The sequence below is a fragment of the Dermacentor albipictus genome, chromosome 7 (assembly GCF_038994185.2).
Source record: "Dermacentor albipictus isolate Rhodes 1998 colony chromosome 7, USDA_Dalb.pri_finalv2, whole genome shotgun sequence".
NCBI lineage: Eukaryota > Metazoa > Arthropoda > Arachnida > Ixodida > Ixodidae > Dermacentor > Dermacentor albipictus.
The window spans coordinates 128,440,269-128,466,934 of NC_091827.1; the positions used below are offsets into that span (position 1 = coordinate 128,440,269).

General features: G+C 44.3%; 1 protein-coding gene across 7 annotated transcripts in view; it reads right to left on the reverse strand.

Annotated features, from left to right (window-relative positions):
* Window positions 1-26,666, reverse strand: part of Sirt2 (Sirtuin 2) — a 290,603-nt gene that overhangs the window by 73,979 nt on the left and 189,958 nt on the right. For all 7 annotated transcript variants that reach the window (XM_065438737.2, XM_065438738.2, XM_065438739.2 and 4 more), the window contains 2 exons: window positions 26,405-26,460; window positions 11,592-11,668 (listed from right to left, as the gene is read on the reverse strand). In XM_065438737.2, the coding sequence (XP_065294809.1) occupies window positions 11,592-11,668; window positions 26,405-26,460 (133 nt within the window). The remainder of the gene's footprint in view (window positions 1-11,591; window positions 11,669-26,404; window positions 26,461-26,666) is intronic.

Here is a 26,666-nt window from a genome sequence, read left to right on the forward strand (position 1 = left end):
TCCGGCCCCCTCTGTCAGCGGGACCCTCCCATCATCAGCGGCATGACAACCACAACGTTGATGACAGGCTCTCTTCTTAATGAACACATCAGTGTGAACAAATGGAATGACATATGAAATTAACCACCATACCTTTTTACTTCACCAGAATTGTCCACTTGCGGTTTTGTAACCACAAAAGCAACATTGCAAGCTGGGCTGTGTTCAAGATAAAGTTCAACGAGGCCTTCAAGGGCCCTGCTGTCCGAAAGCTTCGCGCCGAACAGCGTCTGCAGTCATGCTCTCGGCAACCTGGTGATACTTTTCTCAGCTATATCGAAGCTGTCATTGACCTATGTAAACGAGTCGATGCTTCAATGACCGAGGGCAATAAAATAGAGCATATATCGAAAGGTATCGTTGAGGACGTGTTTCACATGCTGATTTCAAAGAGCTCCTCTAAAGTTGCACAAGTTATTGAGCTGTGCCAAAGCTATAATGAGCTCTGCTGACAACGCCTCATCCCCAGCTACCCTTTCCCATCAGCAATCGTTGTCTGTCTTAACCCCACCTTTTCAACCTGCCGGTGCGAAGTTCGTCCATTAGTCTGACCCTACAACACTTAGAAGGGTGATGGTTTAGGCTAGTTGGTTCTCTATTTTCTTCAGTACATTACTCCGCAAGGCTACAGCACAACACATCCAGCCAGTGGCTGCGTGTATCACCAGACTTAAAACTCAAGGAGTGCTCTACATTGTCGAGTTCGTCATTCTTCCCCACTGTTCCTATGATATTATTTTACATTGGGAGTTTCTCTCCCATCACCATGTTGTCATTTATTGCTTCCGTGCAGAAGTCACCTTCTCTTCGCTTGGCAATGCCATATCTGACGAAATTTAGCTTTCCTCCACCAAGTTGTCCCTTGCTGACGACATCCAGATACCTGCACATACATCCATTCTAGCACCTGTGTCCTACTCCATTGCCTCCGACTCTACCGTGCTTTTCACACATTACATTACTTTCGTTCATTGCCACCTCTCACAATTTTCAACCGCACTGCTTGGCCTTCAAGCTGGTGTGGTTTCCATTCCCGATTATGTTGATTCACGGTGAATCTCTCGGCACTGTGGAGCCTTACGACACAATTACCAGGTTGGAACTATCTGTTGGATCACCACAAATCAACACCCTCTACTGTAGTCCCAGAACTGCCACATCGCCTGAAGCCAACAAAGACACCAAGGAAAACATGGGGAAATTGCTCATACTTACTAAAGGAATTAAAGAAACGATAAATTAATGACAATGAAAGTGGATGAAAGAACAACTTGCTGCAGGTAGGGAAAGATCCCACATCTTCGCATTATGCGTGCGATGCTCTTCGCATAATGCGAAGACGTGGGATCATTGCCTACCTGCGGCAAGTTGTTCTTTCGTCCACTTTCATTGTCATTAATTTATCATTTCCTTAATTAAATTAGTAAGTACGGGGAATTATAGTACGGGGAATTAGTACACAGGGAATTTTCCCTGTGTTTTTCTTAGTGTCTTTGTTTGTTGGCTTATCATGATATGATTAATAAAAATCGGGCCCCTTGGTTAACCCCCTTTCACATAACCTGAAGACGTTTTCAGCTACGTCATCGACAACGCCTTAAACCCCAAGCAATGCCATGACCTTCTCCATCTCCTCGACAAATTTTGCCCTGCTTTTGACAGCAATAGCATTTCTATGGGCCGAATGACAACTGTATGTCACCAGACTGACACTGGTGCTCACTCACCGCTACAGCAGCGACCATACCGTGTATCGTCAACAGTATGCTGCATCATTGATCAACAAGTAGGTGAAATGCTAAAGCATTGCGTCACTGAATCATCCAACAGTCCATGGGCATTGTCAGTTGTTTTAGTTAAAAAGACAAATGGCTCGATCTGCTTTTACGTAGATTACCATTGCCTAAACAAAGTCCCCCCAAAAGGATCTTTATCCACTGTGACGGATCGACGATGCCCTAGACTGCTTACAACGTGCAGAGTTCTTTTCCTCCCTCGATCTATGCTCTGGTTATTGGCAAGTGCCTATCGCTGCACACAAATAAGCAAAAAACTGCTTTCATCGCACAAGATGGCTTATACAAATTTGCTGTGATGCCATTCGGCCATTGCAACGCGCCCTCAACATTTGAGCGCATAATGGATACCATTCGTCGAGGCCTCAAATGGAACATGTGCTCGTTTTATTTGGATGATGTAGTAGTGTTTACACCAGATTTTCCTATTCACCTTCATCGCTCAAAGCAGATTTTACACTGTCTCAGTGACGCTGGCCTCCAACTAAGCTTGAAAAAAATTCGCTTTCGGGCATGCCAGCTGACAATTCTCAGACATGCCATGTCAAAGGATGGTGTTCTCCTTGATGCCGCTGAGCTACGTGCTGTTAGAGAATTCCCAAGGCCCACGTCTCTAAAAAACTTGCGCAGGTTCACTGGCCTCTGCTCGTACTTTTGCCGCTTCATTCGAAATTTCCCTTCAATTATGGTATCACTGTCGGAGTTTCTTTGGGAGGGACCCCAATCTTTCCATGTGGTCCCTGGCTTGCGATGATGCCTTTGCGACGCTATGTCACTTGCTCACAACACCACCAATACTGCGCCATTTTGATCTAACTGCTCCCACAGAAATCCATAAGGATGCTAGTGGTGTTGATTATGGCACTGTGCTCACCCAGTGAAGGCCCGGCTACCACGAATATGTTGTCGCTTACGCGAGCCGCACTGTCATGAAATCTGAAGTGAATTATTCAGTCACAGGAAAAGAAGGTCTAGCGATAATCAGGGCCATAACAAAACTTCGTCCATACCTACATGGCCGGTCCTCCGATGTCGTTGCCGATCTTCACACACTTCGCTGCTTGTCATCAGTCAAAGATCCCCGTGGCCGCCTAGCCAGCCCGGTGGGCACTGACGTTCCAAAAGTACGACATCCAGGTTGTCTACCGCTCAGGCAAGAAGTGTGCCGATGCCGATGCTCTTTCACGCTTGCCTATCCACACCAACATTGTCAATGTATCCGTCCTAGACGACCCACTTTCACCTTAGCTTCTGCCGACATGGCTTTGGAGCAACGCAAGGACTCCTGGATTTCATCTTTGATAGATTACCTCTCTGATACGCCTGCACACACACCATCGCAAGCGCTACGCCGAAAAGATTCGCATTTTGCCATCCGTGATTGAATTCCCCTATCGCTGTAACTACCGTTCTGACAGCCGCGAATGGCTGCTAGTAATACCCCGGCATCTCTGCACTGATGTATGCGCCACTTTCCACACCGATCCTCAGTGCGCACAAGTTGGTATCTTAAAGACCTGCACTAGACCACATCATAGGTTTTATTGGTATGGTACGTACACCTTTGTGCAAAAGTACATTCGCTCTTGCACAGAATAGCAATGCTGCAAGCCTGAACTTTGCAGCTCTTCTGGACCAATGCAACTTTTGCCTTTCGTGACCCTTTGACCTGGTTGGAATAGAACTATATGGGCCACTCCAATACACAGCTGCTGGCAATCGCTGCGTCATTATGGCTCTGGACAATCTCACGAGGTATGCAGAAACGGCCGTTCTACCAGCCGTGATGGCTCATGATGCTGCCTCCTTCCTGCTTCAACACTTTGTTCTACATCACGGTGCATGCCTGCACACTCCTGAGCAACCGAGGCTGTGTCTTTCTCGCCGATGTCATTCAAGAACTTCTCACTGAATGACGTGTCATTCATCGCTGTACCACCGCATATCAACCGCAAACAAATGGCTTGACAGAGCGCTTTAATCAAACTATTGGCGACATGCTTTCAATGTGTGTCACCTCCAACCATACCAACTGGGACCACGTCCTTCCCTATGTCATGTACGCCTACAATACAGCACCCCAGGCAAAGACGGGCTTTTCTCCCTTCTTTCTACTATATGGCCAAGAACCGTCATCTCCCATTGACACTATTCTTCCTGTCAAAGGGTTTCTATTCCACACCAGTTTTCGAAGCTGCCCGGTACGCAGAAAGATGTCAACAACTAGCATGCTGACTTACAAAGCAAGAACAAGCACTACAGAAATTTCGTCATGACGACGGGGGCCCCCACCGCCAGTTTTCGCCTGACGCTCTGGTTTGGTTGTGGGTACTGGCACTGGCATGCTAGCGAAGGTTACGTATGGAATGACTGCTTCCCAAGTCTTGCGTACCGACATCGACATACACTGCTAACATGTCAGCAAGGGTATTGTTTAGGCATTCTGTAAGACCATTCATCTGTGGGTGGTAGGCCGTGGTCCTGCAATAGCCTGTCTGGCTATATTGCAGGATGGCTTGAGTAAGCTCTACTGTAAATGCTGTCCTTTGGTTTGTGACGACGCTTTCTGGGTCACCATGTCGTACTAGCATGATCTTGACGAAGAACTTCACCACTTCAGCTGCATTATTTTTAGGCAGGGATTCCGTTTCGATGTAGCGGATAGAGTAGTTCGTAGCTATGAAGATCCACGCGTTTCAACATATTGAGGTCGGGAAGGACCCCAATAACCATCCTGAACAGTGAAAATAGACACTGAGGAGGTTCAACAGGCTCCAGGAATCCTGCTGGCCTTGTCAGTAGTGTCTTGTGCTGCTCAAAGTCCCAGTAGTTCTTGACGTAGTTGGTGAAGGGGCATTCTCTGCTGTGGTCGAGCTACTCTGGGCGCGCCACCAAGGGGGGACTGTCCCACATTGTTCCTGTCACTCAAAGACTTTCTTTTTACTGTGCAATACCGTATTTACACAGTTGTAAGTCGACCTCTTTTTTAGAATTTGAATATATGAAGTGGGGGGGGGGGGGGGTCGACCTACAATCGAAACCAAAACGTGGCATCGCAAAAAAAAAGTGAGACCAACGGGATATCAGGGGAGCTACAACGCAGTTCCAATTTTATCTTTGCTCTACGGCCCCACCCGTAGCTTTTTGCTATTCTGCGCGTTTGTTCGCTTTTAGAAAGGGTTTTTCAAAATGTTTTTAGAGTTTTACAGTGCACACAGCGCTCATGTGGGGGAGTCGATAGTTCATGAAAGTGCCGCTGTTCTATTTGTGGTGGCCCCGCCAGAACGACGGCGCTTGCGGGGAGCACTGACAGCTCATGGAAGAGCAGACACCCCTCGCAGCTCGTGTGTTTCTCTTTCCCTGTAGCTCTTTAGTTTCATGCGTTCGATTTGACTGCCGGCCACGAGCTACTTCCGTGCTTCCTCAGTCGTCATGAGTACTCTAAGGCCACTAGACATTCGGTGCTCGTTCACAGCCACGTTGAAGAGGGCTGCCATCCTTTACGCTGAAGAAACAAACAACTGCGCGGCAGGCTGCAAGTTTGATGTTTCTCAATGGGTGGTACAAGAGTGGCGATGGCAGCGAAGCAAAATTTTCACCTGTGATGGCAAGCGAAGAGGTTTCCGTGGGCCAAAGTCGGGATACTTTCCGGAGCTGAAGGCCAAGCTTGCGGCTTACGTCACCAAAATGCATGCTCAGTCCTCGCCAGTCATGAGCGACATGGTCATGAGACAAGCCTGGATCTTCTACACCGTGACTACGAGTGGCTGGCGGCAGAAGACCGCAAACTTACGCCAACCGGACATGTCAAAAGAGCGTCCCTGACGTAGAGCCTCCCTGAAGTAGAGCCTCCCTGACATGTCAAAAGAGCCTCCCTGTGTGATTGGGTGCTTTCGGCGTGGACTTGTGTATGAATGCAAATGCGGCATTTCGCTGGATGGCAACGTGCTTTGGGACCGTAGCAGCAATGACGATGGCAGCACTAGTGAGGAGCAGTAGTCCAGTGACCATGCCAGCTACTAATAAATTTTCATTATGGAATGCGCCCACGGGGATGCTCTTCTTTTTTTTTCCCTGTCACATATAATATGGGAGGGTCGACTTACATTCGAGTCGACTTACAATTGTGTAAATACAGTACTCACATAATGATCACACTTTGACACAAAAAATGACGCAAATTCAGGCATGCAATCATTACGCGGGTTAAATTTCCCACAAAAAGAAACATTTTCTTCTTTCATCCTGTATTTGCTGCGGGATGACAAGCAGGCAGCTGCCGCTGTCAGTGCGGGAAACCAAAACAAAAATGGCGGCCGGCGGAGCAAGCTGACCACGCCAAATGCGATTATTTTTCTTCTCGCGAGTACATTACGTGCATTGAAACAGTTTCTTCCATATCAGTAATGAATAATATTGGTAATATTGGCAAGTTTGCGACAATAACATAGTCATGTCCACTTTGAGGGGACAGAAACAGAGATGGGCACGCTTAGCTGCCAGTGGCATAGAAACACATGGCGGGCATGCTGCGGAAACAGTGGCATTTGTCTTCACTGCTATCCTAATACGGCCCATTTTCACTAAGGATGGGCGAATATCTTAGCTGCATTACAAGCGTCAGCATATGAATAGGGTACACTTCTAACATATCAGTGTAAATGTGGCTGCTATTGTTGCTGCTCGCAATTTGTTGCGTGCCCATGAGTGTAGACGAGAAGAACCGAAAGGCGCCTTTTCTGTTGTTGTTGTTGTTGTTGACCACCACCATTATAAAGCCTACACATAATAAAGGCAAGTTTGGTTGTAGCTTTCTTTTTTATGGAAGAGCAGAAAGTGATGAAAGGAATGAAATGGGGCATCTGCTTAACAACATTGGGTGCGTGCAGACCGCTTGGTATGTATTTAAGAGTCACTCGCGTAGCATTCAACAGATGGTAAGCACGATCATCATTAGCTAGACTTGGCACACGAGATATCACTGCGAGAAGTTCAGTGTGCGGTCATTACACGGGGAAAAAAATAGAATTTTGGCGACAAAATTCAGGGGTGCAATCATTATGCAAGTGCGATCATTGTGCCAGTAAGTAAGGTATATATATTTGGAGGGCTCCACAGTGATTTGAGGCATGTCTTTTGCGCCCTGTACATTCCCCCTCTTCAGTACCACGAGTTTGGAGCAACGCAAACCTATCATACTGGTTTGCATAACAAAACAAACTAAACAAGCACACTGACAGTCTGGCAATAGAAAGGAAACAGAAACCGTACACATGAAACATATCACAAGTACAGTCTGCGGGGTTTGAACTAACTATCCTAAATGGGTGTACAATCCTTGCGGAGAAACTGAAAGTAGTGGTTGAGCTGGTGCGCCATCATTGTCATCACAGTCATGTGACGAGTGCACGAATGCAACAGATGTCCAGGTGACATCTGTTGGCTGGTGCATGAAATGAGGCGCCGGCGGTTTCTCACCAGGACTCCCATAGGTGTCTGCAGGACATAAAAGTGTAGCCTGAAACTTCAGGGTTGTTTTGGTCTGCCAGCAAAGCCCCGAATGGGTCTTGGGCTTTCCGGAGCGAGTCCTTGATTGTGTGGACCATTCACTCTGCTTCACCACTGGACTGGGGAAAGTGAGGACTGCTCACAGCAAGCATAAACCGGTAGCTCTTGGCCAAGCTCTGAAAGGCTTTGCAGGCAAACTGAGGCCCGTTGTCACTATGCACAGTTCAGGAATGCCATGTCTGGCTAAGGTGCTCTTCAATGGCACGATTACGGCTTCAGCAGAGGTAGACCAGAGGGTGATGACTTCTGGGTAACGAGAATGGTAGTCCACCACTAGCACAAGCTCCTGGCCATCCAAACGAAACACGTCTGTGGCCACTTGCTCCCAGAGCACTACAGGAGTTTCTGTCGGAATAATTGGTTTGGCACGTTGGATTCTTGTAGTAGCACACACACCAGTTTGCCACTGCAGTTTTCACTTGCCTGCTGAGACCTGGCCACCACACAGACTCTCTAGCTCTAGTGGCAAACACCGATTAACACCTCAATAACCATCGTGGAGCAGGTTCACAATGTCTCTGCACAGCAAACCTGGCAAAAGGCATTCTCCCATGGGTAAGAGACTATCACAGATGGAGAAGTTGCCTCGATGTTGCTAATAGTAAGTTATGTTTAATGGCAACCGGTCACGTGGAAGCTAACCTTTGGTGCAATAGTTGTTTATCGCTCCAGCATTCCCCATCCGATTCCTGATGAGCTCTGAAGTCTTTGAGGCGCACTGACAAAGTTGAAGGAAGAGCCTTTACAACTTACAACACAAATAGCTTGATGCTATCCACAAAGGCGGGTGAGGTGAAGCACTCAGGATCTCTCGAGTGCTAGCCCTGGATAGGAGTTTGGCTGGGAAATACTTGACCATGAACTTAAGTGCAAGAGCCTGACGCGAAATTGCACTTGAGGTGAAACCGAGGTTCAGGTCAGCTGATCCTAGCAACTTCATGAATGGGTGGTGGTCAGTTTCAACCACAAAGCTGAGGCCCCAAAAGAACTCAACAAACCTCTGGCCGGTGCCACCTTTTCGGTTTTGCTGTGCTGTTCAGTGGAAGTCAAAGCTCGCGATGCAAAGGCTACCACTTGTCTTTCCCCAGTTGGTTGATTCTGAAGAAGGACTGAGCCTAGTCCACAGGAGCTGGCATCAGCAGACACATGTTGAACATTCTGGTTTGTATGGAACCATGCATGAACTCGAGGCAAACATTTTCTTCGGGAAGTCGAAGGCCATTGCTTGAACAGTATCCCATGTTAAGATGGTGTCCTTGTTCAGTATCCGTCTGAGAGGTGCCGTTGCAGCGGACAAATTTGGCAAAAAGTGTCCAACATGGTTGAACATTCCCAAGACGCACCTTACACCTGCCAAGTCAGTTGGAGGCTGCATGCTTGTGATAGCAGTGAACATGCCTGCGTCAGGCGCGATGCCACTGGAGCTGGCAATGACACCAAGGAACTTGACTGATGACAGATGGACGGAAAAAACTTTAATGAGAAAAGCATCTGCGAGGTTGCCAGCTCAGGTGGCAACCTCGCAGTAAGCCGACGTAACACTTCAAGGTGTTCAAGGTAACTCCAGCCTCCAGAAGTCTGCAGTGAAATTGCAGTCAATGTAGGCAGTGAGACACGGGCAGTAATACACTACTGTATCCTCGACAGCGTGCTGGAGAACCCGTGGTACCGAATGGTCGAGTTGTCATGTACGGTGTGGAGAACTTCTGGCTGAAGTGATGATGGCATATAGAGGCGGTAGTTGGCACGGGCTGGTGAGAAGTTTCGCTTTCATAAGGATGTTGCTCTGCAAAAAAAACGAAGACAATCCTCATCAAATACCCTTGCAACAATGTCAGTCTTGCCTTTCAAGTGCTCAGCAAGGTTTCTTCGTTCCAGGTCTGGTCGCTGCTATTCGGAAAATTCGTTGGCACTTATTGACCTTAGGTAAGGTGTCCTCGTCTGGGTTGTCACACGTCAACAGGTCAATACTGGCATGAATTAGGCATCCAGCATAAGTGTGTTTCCGACCGGACTTGTAAATCCCAATGGTGTACAATTCTTGCAGCACAAGGATCCATCACGCAAAGAAACCTGAAAGGTCCTTTAAATGTGCTCGTGAACATAATGCATACTGGTCGCTTATGACTTTGAAGGCCCTACTGTATAGGTAAGGCCGAAATTTCACAGTAGCCGAAAGGACGGCAAGGCATTCTTTTTCTGTCATAGAATAATTGGCTTTGGTTTCGATAGTGAGTGGCTAGCGTAAGCTCTAACTCTTTCAAGTCCGTCTTCCCTTTGGACACACCCAGCGCTGAGGCCTACGCTACTTGAGTCGGTGTGAATTTCGTTATTGGCGCCTTCTTTGAAGTGCACAAATACTGGTGGTGACTGCGGGTGTCGTTTGAGTTCTTGAAATGCTTAGAATTGTTGCATTCACTTGTTGACACTTACTGTCACATTATATTCCCCTGAAAGTAACATTCACACTTATGTTCGTATTCACACCCACTTACACGTACTCACATCTATACATCTACTCACCAGCACTTGTATTCATGCTCATGTCAACTAACATTTCATCCCAGACTTAGGCCTGTGGACTGGGTATGAATGGGTATAGTGAGTGCACTACTGAGTATGTGGAACTAATTTCCACACAGCCAGCACTAAGCCTACTAGTTTTCTGCTATATAAAAACGGAGCACCAAAACATTGCAGAAAATTTGCAGTTTCAGAAACTGCAAGGGAACCAAAGCCTCAAAGTGTGAAGGCAAAGAAAGAAAAATGCACAACTCTGCACAACATGGCTATAAAAAGATTTCTCAAACAAAGCACTGCAAAAATCAGGCAAACACTTGTAATGTACCACTAAAGGTGAAGGTAATGGACGACCTTAGAAAAGTTGCCGTGGTGCCACAGGCATTATGGGAACATCGAAGGTCAGCTTCGGTTTTGGAGGTCATGCAATAGCTATGCACTGCATAGCTAGATGGCATGGGGTGCCGCAATGAGGCCGGTCACTAAGCTCGCCATCAATGCACTCGTATGCCATAAACTATATAGGTGTGAGCCAGCCCAAGCTTACATTCTTGGCACTTTGAAGCGCATGAAATGTCTGTCTGTGTACGCTGGCCCTATGCACGGAAATGTGTGAAGTGAGCAGCTGATCCTTTCTTTCATGGGCTCTTCAGCTACACTTGGCGACACAACCTTGGTTTTTCAGAAATCTTCAAGACTTTATCTGCCCACAAAACATGCGAAAGGATTCTAAACACTTTCGGATGGCTCCTGCAATCAAAAGGGGTTGCACAGTGTTTTATAAAACAATGTGCTCTTGTATGCTTCAAAAAATAAAGCTCGCACGGACCTCGTAGCAGTTGCCAGTATACACCAAGGCATATTTTTCAGCACACGCTTGGAAATAAGCACCAGCAGCATGCAATGCTTACGTGCATTCCACTGGTGGACCCCAAAAACTTGTCAAAACGTGTTGAAAGACACACTCACAGACATCCAATCACACTAACACTTTCGGAATTCCAACGGGCATGAGGCATATTCTAGTTTATAACACACATGACTAAGAGCCCCACGAGAAACTGCTGACATGCCGAATTGCTTTGAACGTGACTGTTACCGGAAGGTCTCTGCACATACAGACAGCCGAAATGTAGCAAAGTAGTATTGTACATAAAACCTCATGGTCTGATGGCGTGCGACTGTCTTATCAGCAGTGTGCCGCGGCTGTGCGTTTGGTGATTTTAGAAAAAGCAGGTTAGGACTCATGAGCTTCGCTACATATACCCGGCAGACAAAAAAGTGGGTGCCAGAGACGGATGCACTTGGTGCACCGAGTGTGTGAAGACGTGATGGCTTCGGTACCAGCTCGACATTTTATGGCCATTGTGTGGCACTTATCTTTGTTGTGCTATGTAACCTGTTGCACTATCATTAGCTAAGACGGTAGAAGGAACTCCAGTTAGACGAGGAACATGCTGCGCAAGTGGCTGCAATCAAAGCAGATGATGGAGAGCCTTCCCTCAGGATTCCCATAATGCCTTACCAGCGGCAACTTCAGGACACGTTCCAGTTTGGAAAGTCATCCATTTAAGGAAACGTGAAGGTGGGACCTCTGGGGCCCCTGCATTAAATCAGACCTGGCTTGGCATGCATGCTTCAGGACAAACACTGTGCATGATGACTCACTTGTCCACCAGTCCAGCAAATGGCTGCACCTGCAGGGAGGTGCCCACGATGAGCAGCAGGTCACACCTGGCAAAGTCCTACGTGCACGAATCAAAGCACGCAGGCTAGCTCCAAGACAGAAATTGGCGTAGCTGGTTTTGATTCACTATGCCCAGCACAGATCTAGCAGATAGAAGTGAAACACAAAACAACTGACTAAAACAGACGGCACCTTAGGCTGACTGCCACTGCACCAGAAATTACAACATGGCAAAGTTTCACACCCTTATGATATGCCAGCCCAATACTATGCCTAGAACAGACAAACCCGTCCTTTATGGCATCATGTGTGCATCACTCCGTGTTCAGTTTAGCAACATACTTTCTGTCAGCTCGGCCTTGAGAAAAAATTTGGTGCAATAAATGTAGTTTGTCAAGCAGTAAGATGAGGCCTTAGACCGTTCAGTCAGTGTCTCACATATGAACTATGGCTAAGGAGAAAGTGCCTCCGAGGACTGTAATAAAATTGTGTACTAATAGAGCTGTACATTTTAGATGTGTCAACAACATCGGATAAAGCCTCCTCCTCATCATTGTAAGATGGCACATTGCATCTTCTGTATATGCAGTCTCAATTAACTTATCTGCCTTCTCAGAAATGTACAGCTATCATTGCAGAGGCCCTAAGGTGTCACAGCAGGCCTACTTAAAAGTTGAGGGGCCTAAAACTATTGCTTCATCAGCTCTTGTTCATGTCTCTTGTTGCCCCAGTGTTCTTTGCCTCACCCTCGTTGTCATTCTGTTACTTCTCAAGGATGCAAGGCAAAGGCTCAGACAATGATCACCAAGATGCTGTAGCATTGCGTGTGCAAGGGTAAGGCGAACAAGCAGTGATGAGGCAAGAGATAGAGTTTATTGCCCCTCAAGTTTAAACAGACTTGCTGACACCCTACAGCTGTACAATTCCCAGAACACAGTTGACGTAAGGTTCGAAAACAAAAGCAGCATATATAACTGCATGTGCAAGAATTTTGTCATCTTCACACTCTGGTGAGCTGCTAGAGTCCTTAAATAGAGAAGCACCCCAGCTTGGCTCATTTTCTGTTGGCTATTTCAAGTTGGCTAGCTTTAATGGTGGTACTGCTGTCCGCACAGAAATGGCTGACACTGTTCCAAAGGTGACAACTGTAACAGCAAGGAAGCCCTCAGGCACATTCTTTGCATTGTCATCACTACGCAACACAGATGTGGTCACTCCTGACTCGCTTCTCCACGAACAGTCACTTTCAGAGGAGATGATCCTTTGCAATGACTGCCTACAATGCGGACCTGACAAGAGGAAGACTGGGAGTGATCAATCGTGATCAAACAAGCTAAATGATGCAGGCGCCAACATCAGAGCAACAAGTGCTTTCCTTGGCAGCAGCACACACAGTTCAACCCTCAAAAAGCTTACTCCCAACACACCTTTCATTCAACCACTGTTCATCAAGCTACACAGATATCACATCAGAAAGTAATGAAGGCACTACTAGGTTTTGTACATTCGATTAACTCATGGCATCTCAAGACAGTTGAGCACTCCAGAACACTCTCAAAAGGCCGATCCTGTTTGGATGGTTAAAAAGGTGTGCTCAGGCTATACTTGGATGGTCGTTTCCGATCGTGCAACTCCTGATCAGGGCACTCAGAAGCCCTCCCACTATCGCCGTCAAAGTAGCTGAGAAATCTGGTCGCTTTCTGGTTGCATGACTTTTCTTACGGTTGCACTTGCAAAGGGTGATGCTTGCTCTATTCACGGTGACAATTATCATCGGGGGCTGTTAATAACGGCAGCAGCACTGGCTAGCTGTTCCCTAAAGCTTTTGCTTCCCTCCCGCTCACTGCTCTGATAAGCAACTGGCTGTTCAGCTGGTGTGAAATATATCCGATTGGGATCCAGAGGGCCTCTGGTACAACGGTTCCCAGATTCAAATGCCACTTTTGTCCAGCTGCTCCCCTTTCTGTGTAGGACAGCATACCTTCCCGCTCATTCCATCCAGCTTCCCTCAATTTAATGCAGTTTCTTTTTCTTTATTACATGAGAAAGAGCGGCAAGAGCCAAAGGCCATGTGTCCGGACATATCCTCATCCTGTTGCTATTCGGCACATTTCACCTTTGATACAGGTATGTTTACAGGCACTGCATGCACAATTGGCATGATTTAAAAAAAAGGTTTTATACAGTGGAATCTCGATGATACGAATCTCACGGGGTCACGAAAAATATTCGTATTAGCCGAAATTCGTATCATCGAAACAATTAAAACTAGCTAAATCAAAGAGTCAGAGGTGAACTCACTCAGACACAAGTACGTAAAAAGGATTTATTTCTTGTAGAAAATTATTTTATGTCCTCTGCCTCTTCTTCTTTGTCAGGTCAATTAGCAAACTTTGTTCAAATCCATAAAAACGCGTGCACGTGTCGTTGCTGATTTCGTTCGCGCACGCCTCAGAACTTAGCGCGCATGCAGCGTTTCAGCCGCCGGTGGTGGGTCCTTCGCCGTCGCCCACGTCTAACAGAACGCGGCCCGAAGCACAGCGGCCACTCCGTCCAATGGCACGCGGAAAATGAAGAAAAGCACAAAAGCAACACAAGTGCCACCGCTTCAAACTCTTCGCGCCCAATCGCGACCTCCGCGCTGTCCGGCGCCGCGTCCGCGCCTCCGCGCCAAAAGAGAGAAGGAGAAATCGCGTAACTGCGCGCTGTTCTCTCTCACTGCCATCGGTGGGACTCATGCTCGCGGTCGCGTCCATCCGTGCGCTGGAATCGTGCCAACTGTGGTCTCTCCTCCGCGCAGCGGCGCAACCTCCTCCCCTCCTTAGCAACCGGCGCGCCGGTCAGGGGCGCAGCTGCGCATAGCAACCGTGACGTCACACAGTAGCGGTAGAACGGGCGCGCGCGCGTCGGCGGTGGCACCGCCGCTCCTTCGCCAGCCGTTTCGTTGCAGTCGAGAGAGAGGCCCGTGTTGCGCGCCGTGCGGTTCGGGGAAGCGCCAGCGGACACCGGATTCCCCCAACACCAAACGCCAGAAGAACAAGGAGCGAATGCGCATGCCACGAATGAACATGTCACCAGATGCGAAAGTAAGGGAGGCAGAAAAGAAACGCCAACAGCGACTGATTAGATCGCCGGGTACCAAAGGCAGGGAAGCAGAACGAAAGCGGCAGCAGCGACAGGCGATATCGCCGAACATCAAAGCGAATGAATCGGAGCGCAGACGGCAGCAGCGTCTGGCTTTCGCTAAGCACACTTTCAAATTTCCAATGTCTTCGGTAATTTTCGTATCAACCGACGCGGGTCGAAAATTGATTCGTAACAACCATTCTCTAACACGTTGCAAAGTAATGGGGCTCGGCCGGGACCACAGAAAAATTCGTATCATCCAGAAATTCGTATCAGCCGTGATCGTATCATCGAGATTCCACTGTATAATGTTTATGTTGAGGTGCATAAAAATCAATTTCCTGCTCAACAGTATTTAATAGTTTGGGTATTATCTATAGTCTAGGTGCTGATGCACATGATTTGTGCGGGTAAATGGTGTTCTTGTTTGTTTGCACAGTGGGTAATGCAATGTAGAAGTAGGTGTGCTAACAATGTGAATCCGATTACACTTTATATGTAGTCTATAATGATACATCTGGCTGGCTTGGAGCAATTGATGTTTGCCAAACAAGCTACATGTTGGTAGATCTTGAGGTCTACCATGATACGCTTGAAATATTCATACTGACCTTTTTTGTAAAAAATACAAATTTTTCGTGATTTTTTTGCAGTTGTTCCCAAAATTAACACACGGCAAGTAAGCTTATAGTAAAGAAGGGTGTAGTAAATTGCTTTCTTTAGCCAAATTGCAACAAGATCGTTATTCCTATACAATCAACATTACTAAGGTCATTCGTTAACTTATTGAGATGAGTGTCCAAACCTTGGAACCAGACCCCCAAAAATGTTGTATATTTATTTGTTCTAGGCTTTTCCTTTGAAATAAAACAGTTATATCAATAACAAATTGCTTGTTTGCCAGTTTGAATATTATAAACTTCATTTTATCAACATTTATTGAAGCTTGTTTATGTACAAGCAGTGGGGCAATATATTTACATACTCATTAATTTCTTTTCGAAGTATTGCAGGAAGCGTTTACAAAGAAAATATTTGTGTTGTCGGTGTACAGTCGACCAAAAAAGTTTACGGACCAAGAGGCCTGACAAAAAGCGGAATATCTCCGCAGCCTCGAAATGCAGCCTGGTATTCACATTTCCAGCCTTTACTGGTATATGCGAACAACATTGTGATGTACGGTTTTACTGGCTACTTTTAAAGGCTGCTCGTATATTTAGCATTTTCTGAGACCCCGTGGTCCGTAAACTTTTTTGGTCGACTGTACATGATTATGTTTGGTGAGGAACAAATGCTTGGTAGGTCGTTCATGTAGAGGCTACATATAACGCGCATTGCCACGCGCGTGGGCAGGTGGCAGTTTGGGTTTTGTTCTGTGTGCACTTTCGGCTTCTTGCACTGGCGAAACTGTTGGCTATCCCGTTACTAATCGCTCAAAGGGCAACCGCTTGTTTCTCGCTCATTTAGTGCTCAAGGGGGTGTGCATAGGAAGGATGCCGCCGAGCATGCGTTTCCGTCGCAGTTTTTTTTTGGGAGGGGGGGGGGGGGACTCACGAGAACTAATTGCATGGTCGGCGATAAGATGAAGATTAACGGGAGTTTGTCACACATATTGCTTTTTTGACGGGCACACAACCACAGTTTTCTTGAGTCCGCGCACCTACGCAGTTCGATTACGCTATGGATGTACATATTAGTGTAAGTGCAGAAACATTTGAATCTTGCAAAATATTCCTGTGTGTACATTTTCAAAGCCTTGAACTATAACAATGCATGAAATTTTCAATTCTTGTAAGCTTATTTCCTTTTTTATTGTTGTCATTCATGGATGGACAGTACATATATATACCAACACAAAATATCTTTTTCTCACTTAACAGTCACCTTAGAAAAATTACGGTGAAATTTTTTCGAAATAAGTCTCTAAAAAGAATTGGAATCTGCAATAAAAAAATCAACCCTGGGCGGTCGCATATGGCGAAAAAAATCGACCCTCAAAGGGTTAAATGAAGCGAACTGATACCAGTCAGTCAAGTAACTTCTCATTAGCACTAATGGCGTTCCATGTATGCCATAATTATGAAGTTTAGACAAGAGTATACTATGGTTCACACCATGAAATGCTTTACACAGGTCCAAGAATAAGCTTATCGTGTATAATCTTCTCTCAATGCACTGTGGTATTTTGTTTGACATTTAAAAGCACATGTTCAAATGAGTTGCATTTTTATAACCATATTGTGCCTCATTCATAACAACATACTTCCTTACAAAACCTTCCAATCATGTATTTAAAACAGTTTCAAGAGTTTTGAAAGAAGCAGTAGTACCAGTATTAGTAATTTTTTACAGTGCGGTCAGCACCGCCTCTGCGAATTGGGCAAATTCTGGCTATGTTAAGTTTCTTTGTGAAAATTCCAGATCCAGAAATTATATCAATAATGTGAGCTAAGACTTTTGAAATGATATCAGATAAATATTTTATCGGAGGTGCCTTAATACTGTCAAATCCAGGAACAGCACTACACTAAAAGCCAGCGATTCCCTTTTCTACTTGAATAAAGTGAGCATTTAATACAGCGAATGCTTAGGGTGCCATTAGGATACACGCCGACTTCCAGAGTTTCTTCTTTCTTTCCAGTCAGATTCCTAACTTCCTGCCAAATTTTCCTTGGATTGGTATAAATACCTCAAAACATTTTGAGAGCGCAGCTCTTAGGCACCCATTCCTGTGTCACACTCAAGACACTCATCTCCCTCTACTACACTTTTATTCACACGCATATTAATTATTGCATATCATCATGGGGAAACACGTATCCCACACATTTATCTTCACTACAGCACACACAAAATCAAGCAATTCGCATCATTACACGTAGGAGCTACACATCGGAAGCATCTCCATTGCTCAGATCTAACGGCATTTTATCGTTACAGAAACTAAATAAATACTCACTTGGAATACTTGTTTATAAATCTGTTAACGGAAAGCTCCCATTCCCTATAATTACTACCAGCCAGTATCCATATTCCACGTCTACCCGTTTCACTTCTACCAACAGCTATTTGCTACCAAAACCTAGAACTAATTATGGTAAATTTACTACAAATTTTTCAGCCACACTACTTTGGAACTCATTGCCGTGTCATATTAAGATATCCTCTCATTTTTACACATTCAAATCAAACCTTCGTAAATTTTTGCACTCAATATAACAATGTGATCGTTATCATTTCATTAATAAGTGCTTTGTGTCGTTAAATGTTTTACAGCGTAAGCTAGTGACTAACTTAATATGGTGTCTTTTGTGTTTTCATATAGCTGCTTTGTATTTATATATCCTACTCATTTGTAATGGGAGGTCCCCTGTACAGTCTGTTGACTATGGGACCTCCCTCTGTATGTATGTATAATCCCCATTTGTAACCTTATTAATATGCAAATAAAGAACTCCTGAACTCTTGAACTCTTGAGTGTCGGCGCCCCTCGGCAATGCCCTGTAATCGAGCAAACGAGCAAAGCGAAACATGAAAGTGAACACGGAGAGCAAGGAGGAAAGTGGAGCTGCAGTGAAAGCACGAGGTGGGAAACAGAAGGTCTGCACATGCACCAAGTTGCTGGCAGCCACGGCATCCGCGTGGGTGATCTCATCTGCGCTTCCGAGGGGGGAGAGGGGGGGAGGGCTACGCTCATCCGCGGCCTCAGCTGCGCTCCTGCAAGAGGCGATGGCAAGCAGCTATGAGTAAAGCTAGGTGTGACTCCTCCTTGGGTGTTGTCGCTGCTGGCACTGGTGGCACGATTTTGCCACGACAAAGGGCCACTCTCATCATTGGTTGAACCAAAGCGTGCGAAAAGTGTAGTGCTGTGCAAGACAGACTGTGAGGCGATGATAGCTATGATGTATGGAAAAAAAGCGCTCCATGAGCTGCATGGCGGCTGTTGTGAATCACGCCTACGCGTCAGAAATGCGCTGCCTCTCGCTATCTCCCGATTACGGAGGAAGTCGCGGCACACTTCGCTCCATTTGCAATGTGCCGCACGAGACCGATTGTCCACACCAGCTATGCTACACAGCATCCTCTTCCCAAAATAAACTGTGTACCTATAAATTCGTAATACAAGATATTGACATGCGAAACAAAAACACGTATAGACCTGCGCTCAAAATTCACATCAGGAAGTATTGTAATCATTGGCGAATTTTGTCATAGTGTTCATCTATCACTTTTTCTAGTTCTAAATCACCTTGGTTACAATATTTCTTAAGTTCAGATAATTGATCAATATTTCGCATTATAGGAAAAATATGGTAATTTAACTTTTGTTTTAATTTTATTGAAAAACACAGCCTTTATCTATGACTTTCTAATTTGCGTATATCGTTTTGTGTTAGATGCTCATTCCAATGGGCAAGGAAGCACCTGTAGGATGCGGTCGGGGCTGAAGTCTTTTTTGTGCAGGCTTTTGCTGCATGCCATGGTTCCTTGTTCTGTGAATCTGTCATCAACCCAGATTTCCTGCCACAAACCCGCCAGCCTGCAAATCATGTTCCCATTTTGACTTTCTTCAAGCACCACAGTAATGCACCAAGTACCAGCGATGTCTGTTGATCGCATTTCGTCCCCATCGAAATGCGGGCGCCGTGGCCGGGATTCGATCCCACGACCTCGCACTCAGCAGCCCAACACCATAGCCATTGAGCAACCACTGCGGGTGGTTATAAAGTCAATGATTAAAATACAGCTGCATTGCTGTGTGGTCATCTGGTTTGCTTGTTTTTCTAGGCAGCCACCATCCAGTGTTAGTGCCACAGTTGCATCACCAAGGTAGAACTTCATATGTCAGAACTAACCTGAACAGCTGCACAAAGTGCACAGCCTCATTTTGTACATTACAAAGTACAATATAACATTGCACATTACAATGTACAAGATGTACATTGTGCTCACAAGGTTTTTGTACAATGCTGAGGATTGATGGTTGTTGCAGCTTTGTGCTGGTATAGTTGGAAAAAAATCTAGTTAGCTCAGTAAAGTAGAATGAGTGTTGCTAAAATTAGTCATTATTAGTGCAGAAACTATATAGTCTAGGTGGCCAACTTTGAATTTCATGTCCAGGTATGTGAGTCTCCTTCACTTATGTGCTGTTGCGGACAACCACGCTTTCTTTTAGCAGGAGCTACTCTTCTCTGCTAGTGTTGTATTCCTTCCTGCTGGTAGCAGATTTTATCCTTGTGTTAAGAGATCCACTTAACAGAAATATATCCTCTTTTTTGTTATACGACAAGGTTAGTGCATCTAGAATCACTGAACAACATAGGTGCTAGCTTGAAGCTGTGCGCTGCGAAGTGCCTATAAGTGGGCCAATCTGTCCACACATGTCAACACATTTTCGGAGAAACAAAAGTGTTAATGTGGGGTGTCATGCATGAGCAGAGTTAAAAATGCAGGGGTAATTTGTAACATTGTAGGAAATTATTGTTTCATCAATCATTTCACAAGTGTAGCAGTTTGGGCGAAGAGTGGGTAATGCACTGTTCGGTGTAAGAAGCGCACAGTAAATAATGATAGTGCAGCATGTGTCCCTGTTCTTTTGACTCTCTAGTTCTTGTTTGGTGTAATCACACCAAATCCTACATTTAGCGCTGCATGGAGGTTAGCTGGTGCTCAAGAGGTTTCAAAGGATGTTAGTTATACTCTGAGCTTTTCTGGAAATGTAATTGTGATTCTTCATGACTGTTAAAGTCTGCAGACCTTTTTTTTTTTTTTACAGGTGCGGTTTCCAGACATTCACCGAGTGATTTTGCAGTTCAAGAAAGTGTGTAAAATGATGTTTTGTTTTACAGGTGAAGCACCCAGCCATTCTCAGGGTGATTTCTCCATTCAAGAAGGTGTGTACAATGAACTTGATTATTACACCTACTTGCCTTTGTACGACTTTAATTAATGTTTAATCTCACACTGTATTGCAGAACAGTTTGAACGTAGCCACAAAAGTTTGTAAGATAGTGCAAAATTGTCTGCTGTGTAAATTTTACAAAAGACATCTTAAATCCTTGTACATTTGTGTCCAATCTACAAAACAAACTAATCAGTCTGCTGGTTTCAGCCAGGAAGGAGATATCATGTAAGCACATTTTGGTACATCTTATTTTGCATACAGTTTGCTCATCAATAATGGTATTATACAGGTATTGCACTTAAGGAATTTAGTTGTAACAATTGATTTGGTAAATGCGAAAAATTTGATATTTTCCACCTTTCTACATGCTAATAAATGTGTCACTGCTCATGTGAACGCACATATGTGCATGCCACATATGTGCATGCCACATATGTGCGTCTTTTCTGTACGTGTGTTCAATATACTACTTGAGTTTTCCCTTTTCCAATTAGGTAATTTATCTTCATTTACGATGATGTTGCCAGAATCTGTTTATTCCCATCCATAAAAAAGCACTTGTGGCAGCGGAATAGAGTTTCTTAAAATGACTGAGAAGTGTGCTTACATCAATGTATTTGCAAACCATTAGGTAATGTTTTTGTCTTCACATTTCAACCGCTACTCGCAGCATTCTGAAAGAGTCTTAAAAATGCAAAATGAGGCCATCTTGAACCTCTTAGGTAGTAACCGCGAGTGCAAAACAGAGGAGCTTCCTGCACATACATAGGTACACACTAAAGACAGTTGATGAAATTGACCATCTGGAGGGTAATTTGAAATGCTCCAACAGCACCCGCAGGCAACTGGTAAATAATATTCAACAACTTGGTTTTATAAGTATAATTATTTTGCTGTTCTTCAACAGTGCAAAGTCCTAGGTCACATTGGCAGCAATACAGTGTGCACAACAACTGCAAACGTCATGAAATATTTACTCTACGATTCCGTCGCTGCCATATGTACAGTCTCCATGGGCAAAAAGGAAAAAGAGCCTTGCCCGAGATGGAGTAGTGCTGCATAATTCTGGGTAAGCAGCGTGTGAGTGTCTGCAAGTTACTGTAGAAAGTCACATGGCACATTTACAACATTGGCTTGCTTTAAGTGCACATTGAGTCACAATGCATAATTTTGCAATCTGCAAGGTGTAACAAAGCAATAAAAAATTGTTTAGCCATATGCAAGCTTATACTTCAGTTTAAAGGCATTGTATAGTTGACTTCTGGCAGTGGCCTACTGGCTATTGCATTCAGCTGAACATGTTGCCAAATGCTTGAATACCAGCCATATGTCTGCAGCCCTCCACCACAGTATTTCATAATGTGGCAGTAGCGGTGGTATGTAAAAAAATCTGCCTTTAGATAACTAGCTAAGTTTTCAGAACGTTAATTCAGTGACTTAATCTAGAAAAGGCGGCTATTTGGAGGCCTCTATGGTTTTTTTTAATGCCTATAGCATAACTGAGTGCTTTCTACAGATTCTGTATGAAAAAATGCAGCAACGGCATCTGCTTCCAATGCAGAGATTCGTACAGGTATCATGGCATGGCTAAAGAATGCCCAAGCTCGTCTTGATTCAGCCATGAAGCGGTAATCTGATTCATTATTTCTTTAAAATTCACATGCCTTACCTCCTCAATTCAGGCTTGTCTGTGTCAGAATATTTCTATATGTGCTGACCCGATGCCATTCGTGCTGACAAGTTCCCACCTCAAGGACATTCTCGAAATATAGGCTGATATACAGACATGAAAAATAAATGAAATAATTTACAGTGCAGTTTCTAAATTCCAAATATGCCTTCACATCCACTTGCAGTCATGAATCAAAAGAAAGCATTTCAGTTCTGAAATTTATGCAATAAATTAAATTATGCAATAAATTATGAATGAATGAATCAAATTAATTTAAGCAGCTGTTATGTTTACTCTTTCACGGAACCACGAGGCGATCTGGCTGCCATTGCTTTTGTTTAGTCAAGGTAAGTCAGTCGCATGGTTGCAAGCCTGAGCCCAAATTATATGCTTATTCGGTCACTTTTTTTATTGCATGCACAATCTCTGCATTGGTTTCCATACTTTCTGGCATTTCAATATTTGTATGCTGCTACAAATTGCCTTGCAGTAGGGGCATATGTTCCACAAACAGATGAACAGGGGCCAAGCAGCCACATGTATCACACAGTTTAATGCATACCTATATTAAGCTTAAAGGGACACTAAAGCAAAACAATAAATCAATTTAGACTACTGAAGCATTGTTTGAGAACCCTGAAGGCAGTCATTTCAAAAAAATAGTTTGATTATTAGATGAGAAAATGAAGGTCCAAGTATCAGCATTTGAATTTCACGCCAAAACTCCAGCGCCAGTACGTCAGCGTGACATCAGGGATTCCAAAGTATGTTTGCGCATTTGGCCCGCGGTTGGCTGAATAAAGGTTCCCGAAACTTGCCATGTTTAATATTTGGTTCCTTTGGAACACAATGCAGTCAATCTTTACTGCTATATACAATTAGTAGGCCCTAGAAGATGCCATCAAAATCCAAGACGTCACAGGCCCCAGGTGCGGGAACTTAAGTAGGTGTCGCCACCTGTATTTCGTTCTTGCGCTTTTTCTGGCTTACCAAACATCTTATCATTGTAAGAGTGGTGTTTTTGGTGTTGTAGAACAGTAATTTACTGATGCAGAAGAAATCATTTTTCACTTTAGTGTCCCTTTAAGGTGAACCTGTAGGAGCATGCAAGGCTTGACTGTTCCATTATCTGGCTCTCTTTTATTTCTATGTAGCTCTTTTGTGTACTGTTATTTCTTATTTGGCACCATGTGGCTGCCCGGCTGCAATTTTTCTTAGTCATGGTAAGTCAGAGTTTAAATTTGCTTGCACTGCTGTTAAACATGCTTTCCGGTTACTGACGACTGCAATACTGATATACAGCTCACATGCTTATTGTTCCGGAGAACTTTTTGTCCTCGTCAGAAAAAAGGCATGAATAGAAAGCTTGTAGGAGAGGACACTAGTAATAGTTTGCACCAAGGTATCTTCCACGCATCACTGACTGAAGCATAAAAGTGTACTAGCTTCTTCACTGAAGTGAATGTACAGCTTTAACAACAGCTATTCTGCATTTTTTTAAATAGGTATATAATAAAGCTGCACACTCACTTCAGAGAAGCGGCTACTGCACTCTTGTGCTTTAAGTATGCTCTGTGTGACCAAGCTATTTTATTGAGAGGAAGCATCACTTCTATATCGAATAAGGATAGGATCTGCTCGTTGCACCACCATCGTTATTGAAAATGGTGTATCAATATGGTGTGCAGACATAGAACACTTTCTGTGGTCATGCCCAAGGTACCAAGATAAAAGGGATGCTATTCTGGAGAAAGTGAAAAAAAAATAACCTTCCGCACGCATGCCTGCGACACATGTGTTGTGTTACTAGAAGGATCAGTTATAACAAGCAAAGAAGCTTCACATCTTGTTGCATTCTTAAAAGCAGCCGTGAAACACTTCTTGAACGTAGTGAGAAAACATTTCTGATCTGTCGTAAAGGCTGCTGGGGACATGTGACCCAAGTATTACTGCAATGCATGCAGCAGGAAATTTACAATCACATGTCAAACACAACGAAAAATTGCCTCCTCTCACTTCCGCAATGTCGCCACATTGAAAGCAGCTGGCCCACCAATGCTATTGGCTGACTTCGTGATCACAACAGCATCCTCAGTAATACATAATTCTTAATTTTGATTTAAATAAATGAAAAATGTCTGCAACCTCAAAAAGAGAATAATAATTTCATCTTTGCACTGGGCGTAGCTGCCTAGGCTACGTGTGGCATCTGAGATGGCAGCAGCGTGCTGCATGGTGTAGTCTATCACAGGCTAGAACAGGGTGCCACGACACTCAACTTTTGGCTGTTGCCGTCCTCTTTTGGCTTCTCCACTGTGTTGTATTGGTGCGATAACTGTGCTTATAGTGGCAGGATTCGAAAAATGTTTGCGGCATGTGATGGCGGCCTTTAATAGTGAGGACATTCTACGTTTAGTTAGAAAAGTGTTTCAGGGCCCCTTTGGAAAGAGAGTGGTTTTATGGACATGTGGTACAATACCGCAGTAATATTGTAAGAGACATTTGGAAGGAGTACTAATTGCCAGCCTTGATTGCCAGACTAAAGCCTGCCTGTTGCTACAACCTATACAACCCACTACCACCACTTAAATAATATAACTATTCTAAGAAATTTCTTTGCAAACTATGACCACTGCTAATGGCCTACTGTAAGTTTGTGTGTGGATTAAACCATTTACCAATTTATATGCACTCTATGGTAGCTTTTTCATGATGTCATATGCTGAACATAATCATGCAGCATAGGATGTTGAGAGAAGCGATTGCTTAAATTTATAAAGTAAATGTGACCGAGGCAATGCAATGCCACATATTTTTCTATTTGAAATACTAAATTGCACATCTTTATTGTAGATTGGTTGTGGCTTACTCCCCCCCCCCTTTTTTTTTTGCTGCTGTATTGCAGAGCAAACCTTCACGTGAGGCCTGCAGCAGGGCAAACATCTGTGGGCAGGCAGTCATATCCACGAGGGAAGGGACCATTGCTGTGGTTTCCACAGCTACATCTTCACTTTATGTGGTCACCTTCTCTATTGTACTTTTAAATTATGTAAAGTCATTCTGCATGTTCTTTATTTTATTAGTCAATAAAGCCGCTTTCTCACAAGATCAGGTGGTAATTTTTTGCTGCATGTTGTGCACATTTGCTTTGGATGAGTCATTGCACAAAAATCCCATTTATTACATATATGTTACAAGATTTTATGCAGGTTATTATAAATAATGTGATGCTTCAATTTATTTTTCAGTTCTATGCATTAACATGCCATATACTATGAGGCTTGCATATGGATGGTAGGTGAAGAGGTCTTTAACTTTGCTTTTTACCAAGCCACTGTAGGATAACCATTTACAAATGCTGGTGTAAGGACACCTATAAAAGCCTGCACATTGTTTCCAATGCCATTATAACACAATTCTTGCAACGTCTAATAAAATAATAGTTTTGTTCTTGTCAAGATCTTTATAAAAGTCTGCATATATAATGCTTCAGAAGCCACTACTACATAATTCTGGGATTGTCTAATACAATTATTGAAGTTGTTCTCGTCGAGATGTTTATTAGCCAACTTCTAGCATAATGTTAGCAGGGCTTACAGAAGTACCTGTGGAAGTCCACAGCTAGAAAAGGTCTTGACCAGGACAGCTATTAGACTTTTGAATTAGCCGTCCAAGACATCTTTCAGACATCAAATAGCTGCTTCCGTGTTTCGTGGGCAGTGTCTCCATAAAGCTGAGGTTGTATAAGAGGAAAAGGCCATGAATTTGAGAACAGCAAGGGGAGCATCGTTATATAGAGATGATCCTTTGAATGAGCTCCAACAGGAGACTTTCACAGAAAATAGTAATGTGCAAGTGACATGCTTCCGTGACAGAATTGCATAGCATGGTGCAAATGAAGTTACAAATCTTGCACATGAATTGAACTGTTTGTATTGGTTTTAAATTACATACAGGAATAGGTAGCAATGTTTCTGCACATTAAAATTAATGGTTCTATGGAATGGCCTTATGCACAGTAATGAGCAGGTCATTTAGGACAAATTAAGAAAGTGTGGTCAAGCATAACCGAGCAAGAGGGAGTCTCTTACCTCTTCAGATAGGTCAAAGAACCGGTCCGGCAGCCTCTCACCGAAAAACACAATATCTGCATTGGATAAAAGTCAAACTCACCAATGAGCACAAGCGTGCCTTGTAGCACAGAACCTCACAGTAGTGCCTCCACAGACGCACCTTTGTGTGTGAGGTACACATAACTGTATAAGCACAGCAGTAGTTGCCTGTCTCCCTTAAACTTCCCATATTAAATCAGCATGAACCAAATGAATCATTTACAATGCAATTACGCTGCTC